The sequence below is a fragment of the Corapipo altera genome, unplaced genomic scaffold (assembly GCF_003945725.1).
Source record: "Corapipo altera isolate COAL_440 unplaced genomic scaffold, ASM394572v1 60563, whole genome shotgun sequence".
Lineage (NCBI taxonomy): Eukaryota > Metazoa > Chordata > Aves > Passeriformes > Pipridae > Corapipo > Corapipo altera.
In genome coordinates, this window is record NW_020885854.1 from 2982 (window position 1) to 8955 (window position 5974).

Below are 5974 nucleotides of genomic sequence, written 5' to 3' on the forward strand. Positions count from 1 at the left end.
ATCCAGGTTTCCTGTTGGCAGGGTCACGTCCACCTCGGGGCCTTCGGCCTTGACCCCGGGCATCCCAAACTTGGGCATCTTGAACTTGGGCATCTTGAACTTCCCCTCTGGACCATGAATGTCCACATCAGGGGGCTCGATGTCAACTTTGGGGCCCTTGATGTCCAGTTCAGGGCCCTTCAGGTCACCTTCCAGTTTAGGAACAGACACATCCACGTCACCCTTGATCTTGGGGCCTTTCAGGTTGAAGTCAACATCAGGCATGGAGAAATTGGGGGCCTTGATGTGCATCTCAGGCATCTTGAACTTGGGGCCCTTCAGTTTTCCTTCAGGCCCTTGCAGTTCAACATCAGGAAGACCAACATCGACTTTGGGGCCCTTGATGTCAATGTCTGGGCCCTTCAGGTCACCCTCCAGTTTGGGAACAGACACATCAAGATCACCTTTGACTTTGGGGCCCTTCAAGTTGAAGTCGACATCAGGCATGGAGATCTTGGGGGCCTTGAAATGCATCTCGGGCATCTTGAACTTGGGGCCCTTCACCTTCCCCTCGGGCAGCTCAACGTCCACCTCTGGACCTTCAATGTCCACCTTGGGACCGGACACATCCAGGTTTCCTGTCGGCAGGGTCACGTCCACCTCGGGGCCTTCAGCCTTGACCCCGGGCATCCCAAACTTGGGCATCTTGAACTTGGGCATCTTGAACTTCCCCTCTGGGCCGTGAATGTCCACGTCAGGGGCCTCGATGTCCACTTTGGGGCCCTTGATGTCCAGTTCAGGGCCCTTCAGGTCACCTTCCAGCTTTGGCATTGACACGTCCACGTCTCCTTTCACCTTGGGGCCCTTCAGGTTGATGTCCACATCGGGCAAGGAGATCTTTTGGGCCTTGATGTGCATCTCGGGCATCTTGAACTTGGGGCCCTTCACCTTCCCCTCAGGACCCTCCATGTCCAGGTTGGGCACCTCAACATCCACCTTCGGCCCCTTCACGTCCAATTCTGGCCCTTTCCAGTCCCCTTCGACCTTGGGAGCTGCCACATCCACCTCTCCTTTCACTTTGGGGCCCTTCAGGTTCAAATCCACGTCCGGCATCGAGATTTTGGGCGTTTTGATGTTCAGCTTCGGCATCCGGAATTTGGGACCTTTCCATTTGCCTTCCGCACCTCCCACGTCCACCTCCGGCCCCTCGACGTCCACCTCCGGCCCAGACACCTCCAGCTCTGCTTTGGGCAGGTTCACATCGACCTCAGATCCTTCCAGTTTGGGGCCGGACACGTGGAAATGGGGCAGTTTCATTTTGGGCACTTTCAGTTTGGCCTCCGGACCCTCCAGGTTGACGTCCGGGACCTCCACGTCGATTTTGGGCCCCTTGACCTCACCTTCTACCTTCGGGAGGGAAACGTCCATCTCTCCCTTCACTTTGTGGCCCTTCAGGTTCAAATCCACATCCGGCATCGAGATTTTGGGCGACTTAATGTTCAGTTTTGGCATCTTAAATTTGGGGCCTTTTATCTTCCCTTCCGGGCATTCCAAGTCCACCTCAGGTAACTCAACATCCACTTTGGGACCTTCCACGTCCATCTTGGGAACTTCCACATCCACCTTGGGACCTTTCACGTCTATTTTGGGGCCTTTCACGTCCACCTTGGGACCCTCCACATCTACTTTGGGGCCCTTCAGATCCCCGGAGATCTTCGGGCCAGAAATTGCCACGTCCCCCTTCAGTTTTGGGACCTTCAACCCCAGATCCACGTCTGGCATGGACAGTTTTGGGGTCTGAACGTTCAGTTCGGGCATTTTAAACTTGAGACCTTTTCCTTTCACTTCTGGCCCTTCGATGTCCACGCTCGGAACATCGATGTCCACCTTGGGGTCAGAAATGTCCACTTTGGGGGCAGAAATGTCCACTTTGGGGGTAGAAATGTCCACCTCCCCCTTGGGAAGAGTCACCTCGACATTGGAGGTCTCTCCCTTCACCCCAAATTTGGGCATTTTCAGCTTGGGGAACTTCAGTTTGCCCTCAGGACCTTGGACGTCCAGGTCGGGCACTTCAACGTCAACTTTGGGGCCTTTGATGTCGAGTCCGGGGGCTTTCAGCTCCCCTTCCAGTTTGGGGGCAGAAACATCCAGGTCTCCCTTCACTTTGGGACCTTTGAGGTTCAGGTCGATGTCGGGCATCGAGATCTGGGGGGTCTTGATGCTCATCTCTGGCACCTTCACCTTGGGGCCCTTCAGCTTCCCCTCGGGCCCGTGGATGTCCACGCTTGGCACGTCAACACCGGGACAGGAAACGTCCACTTTGCCCTTTGGAAGGGCCACCTCGACCTCGGGGGTCTCTCCCTTCACCCCAAATTTGGGCATTTTCAGTTTGGGGAACTTCAGTTTGCCCTCGGGACCTTGGATGTCCAGGTCTGGGCTCCCAATGTCAACTTTGGGGCCTTTCAGCTCCAGTTGGGGCCCCTCCAAAGTGGGGACGGAGGCGTCGAGGTCGCCCCTCACCTTGGCACCGTTGAGGTTCAGGTCGACGTCGGGCATGGAGACTTTGGGGGCCTTGATGTGCATCTCAGGCACCTTCGCTTTGCCTTCGGGCCCCTGGATGTCCACGCTTGGCATCTCCACCCCGGGCAGGGAAACGTTGACATCCCCCTTGGGCAGGGTCACGTTCACCTCGGGGCCTTCAGCCTTGACCCCAGGCATCCCAAATTTGGGCATCTTGAACTTGGGCATCTTGAACTTCCCCTCTGGGCTGTGAATGTCCACATCAGGGGCCTCAATGTCCACTTTGGGGCCCTTGATGTCCACACTCGGGACATCAACATCCACCTTGGGGCCACAAATGTCCACTTTGGGGCCCTTCAGGTCAACCTTGGGGCCAGAAATGTCCATTTTGGGGGCAGAAATGTCCACTTTGGGGGCAGAAACGTCCACCTCCCCCTTGGGAAGAGTCACCTCGACATTGGGGGTTTCTCCCTTCACCCCAAATTTGGGCATTTTCAGCTTGGGGAACTTCAGTTTGCCCTCAGGACCTTGGACGTCCAGGTCTGGGCTCCCAACGTCAACTTTGGGGCCTTTGATGTCGAGTCCGGGGGCTTTCAGCTCCCCTTCCAGTTTGGAAACGTCCAGATTTCCTTTCACTCCGGGACCTTTGAGGTTCAGGTCGACGTCGGGCACCGAGATCTGGGGGGTCTGGACGTGCAGCTCCGGCGTCTTCCCCGCGGGGCCTTTAAGCTCCAGTTGGGGCCCTTTGAACTCGCCACCCACGGCCGGGATGGCAACGTCCACCTCTCCCTTCAGCCCCTTCGCGCCGACGTCCACGCTGGGGCCCTTCACGCGACCCCCGAATTCCACCTCGGGCGCCTTCACGTCCACCTGGAGCCCCTTGGGGCCGAGTCCCGGGAGGTCTCCCCCCACCTTGGGGACGGTGACCCCTCCCAGGTCCCCCTTGGCCTGGGGGCCTTTCAGGCTCAAGTTCACGTCGGACAGGGAGATTTGGGGCGTCTCCACCTTCTTGAAGGCGGGGCCTTTCCACCCTCCTTCGACGGCCGCCTCGCCCTTGGGGACCCCGATTTCCAGGGCGGGGCCGTCCCCCCGCGAGTCCAGGGCGGTGAATTTGGGGCAGGTCATGTGCGGGATCTTGACCTTCCCCTTGGTGCCGTCGGCGCTGTGAGCCGTGAGCTCCATGCCAGGGCCGTCGATGCCGACGCCGGGGACGCCCAGTTGAGGGGAGGGGACCTTCCCGGCTGTGGCTGAGGGGGGTGACACCTGGACAGGTGAGCAGGTGATGTTGGTGTCGGCGCCCGCCGGGGGGGCTGGAGCTTCACCACTGCCGGCCTGGAACCCAAATTTGGGGATTTTTAAAGCAGGAATCTTGATCTTCCCCACGTCCACGGGCGGCGGAGACCCGTCGACCTCTCCCTGGAGACACGGGGCTTGTCCTTTCCCGTCCACCCTGGGCCCCTTGACGTGGAATCCCATCTCCAGCTCTCCCATCTGTCCGTTGGTTTCGACCCTGGGCGACCCCGGGAAGGCGCCGGAGCCTTTCCAGCCCGTCGACATCTCCAAGGGGACGGCTTTTCCAGTTTCTCCACCAGGAATTTGGCTCTCTGGTTGAACCCTCAGCTCTCCCGTTGGCAGCCGGATTTTCCCGGGCTCTCCGTCGGCGCCGAGGGCGATTCCCGGGCTCGGGACTCGGATGTCGAGGTCGGTGCCCGCGGCGCTGAGGTCGCCGGCGCTGCCGTGCCGGCTGACGTCCACGGTGTAGGCCGTGACCTTCCTGGTGACCGTGATGGTCCTGCTCTGCGTCCCCCCGCCCTCGGCGTCCACCCCTTCCTCCGACTTCAGCCGGGGCTTGATCTTGGTGGTGTAAATCCTCCTGTACTCCTCGTCATCTCCGCTCTGCAACCGAGACGACACCGGATCAGCATCTCCACCGCCTTCCTTCCCCCCACAACCACCACAACCACCAACCACCGTCCCCCCCACCGTCCCCAGCGCCCGGTACTCACCAGTACGACCTCGGGGCTGCCGGTGGCGAACACGTCGTGGGCCCAGGGCTGGCCGGGCAGGGGGGAGCGGTCGCCGCGGCGCTGCAGCCGCAGTCCCACGGTGTGGTGGCCCATGGTCTGCAGCAGCTGCGCCACCTCCCCCGACTGCAGGTTGTCGAAGTAGACGGTGGCACTCACGATCTGATCCCCTGCGGGCGCGGGCGGGTCAGGGGGGCAGAGGGAGGGAGAAGCCCCCTCGTCCCCACCGGGGGTGGCCGTGGGGTCAGTGCCCAGGAGGGTGGAGGAGGAACCACCCCAGGTGCCACCAGGATGGACCAAACAGCCCCAAAGACCTGGTTTTTACGCTCAAAACCCTCAGGGAGGAGCCCCCCGACTCCACCGGGAGTGACTGTGGGGTCATCGTCCATGAGGGTGGAGGAGGAAGCACCTGAGGTGCCACCAGGATGGATAAACAGCCCCAAAATATCCCGTTTTTTCCCTCCCCAGAACTCCCCTGGCACGGTGCCACCATCCCGGTGCCCACTCTGCGGGGATGGGGTTGAGCAGAGGGGTGAGAGATTTTGGTGGGGGAGAGGGAGGGAGGAGCCCCCTCGTCCCCACCGGGAGCAGCGGTGGGGTCAGTGCCCATGAGGGTAGAGGAGGAAGTGCTTGAGGTGCCACCAGGATGGATAAACAGCCCCAAAGCCCCCATTTTTCCCCCAAAAAAACCCTCGGGGAGGAGACCCTTGACCCCACCAGGAGTGACAGTGGGGTCATTGCCCCCAAGGACAGAAGAGGAACCACCCAAGGTGCCACCAGGATGGGTCAAACAGCCCCAAAGACCCCCTTTTTCCCCCAAAAAAAACCCTTGGGGAGGAACCCCTGTGCCACCAGGAGTGATCAAACAGCCCCGAACCCCTCAATTTGTCCCCCCCAGGTCCCCCCCAGGCCCCACCTTCCTTGACGACGCCCATGCGGGCGGCGGGGGAGTTCTGCTGGACGCGCTTGACGAAGACGCCGTCGTCGGTCTGGTCGATGGTGATGCCGTGGGAGCCGCTGCCCTGCCAGTTGGGCAGCAGGATCTCCCGCGTCTCCTCCTCCTTCTCCATCTGCAGCCGGGATCAGGGAGGGGGTGAGGGGCAGGGACGTCACAGAGGGGTCAGGGAGGAGGAGGAGGAGGAGGGAGAGCCCCGGGAGGCCCCACTGACCTTGTCGGGAGGAAGGTCCCGCCCGGATCCGCCCCAGGAATCCTCTGCCCTCGCCCGTCGGACCTCGCGGCGGTTCCTGTGTCACCTTCCCAGCCTGGAGGGGACAGCAGGGGGGGGTCAGTGAAGCTCCATCTCTCCCCCCCAGATCCCTCTTCCTTCCCCCCCAAAACCTCCGGATGGGATGGATCTGGATCCGGCTCCGTGGTGCAAGGCGGGAGCTCCGGGGACAAGGACTCGTTGTCCCCTTGTCCCCCTGCCCTGAAGGTCCCTCTGGGCCAGTTC

General features: G+C 61.0%; 1 protein-coding gene across 1 annotated transcript in view; it reads right to left on the minus strand.

Moving 5' to 3' along the window:
• The window catches only part of LOC113940849 (neuroblast differentiation-associated protein AHNAK-like), a gene marked incomplete at its 3' end in the record, with an annotated part of 8766 nt that extends 2971 nt beyond the window's left edge, over positions 1-5795 (minus strand). The window contains exons 1-5 of the mRNA XM_027632001.1: positions 5693-5795; positions 5440-5593; positions 4506-4693; positions 379-4395; positions 10-156 (exon numbers count right to left, since the gene is read on the minus strand). Coding sequence (XP_027487802.1) covers positions 10-156; positions 379-4395; positions 4506-4693; positions 5440-5593 — 4506 coding nt within the window. The remainder of the gene's footprint in view (positions 1-9; positions 157-378; positions 4396-4505; positions 4694-5439; positions 5594-5692) is intronic.
• Between the last annotated feature and the right edge of the window lie 179 nt (positions 5796-5974).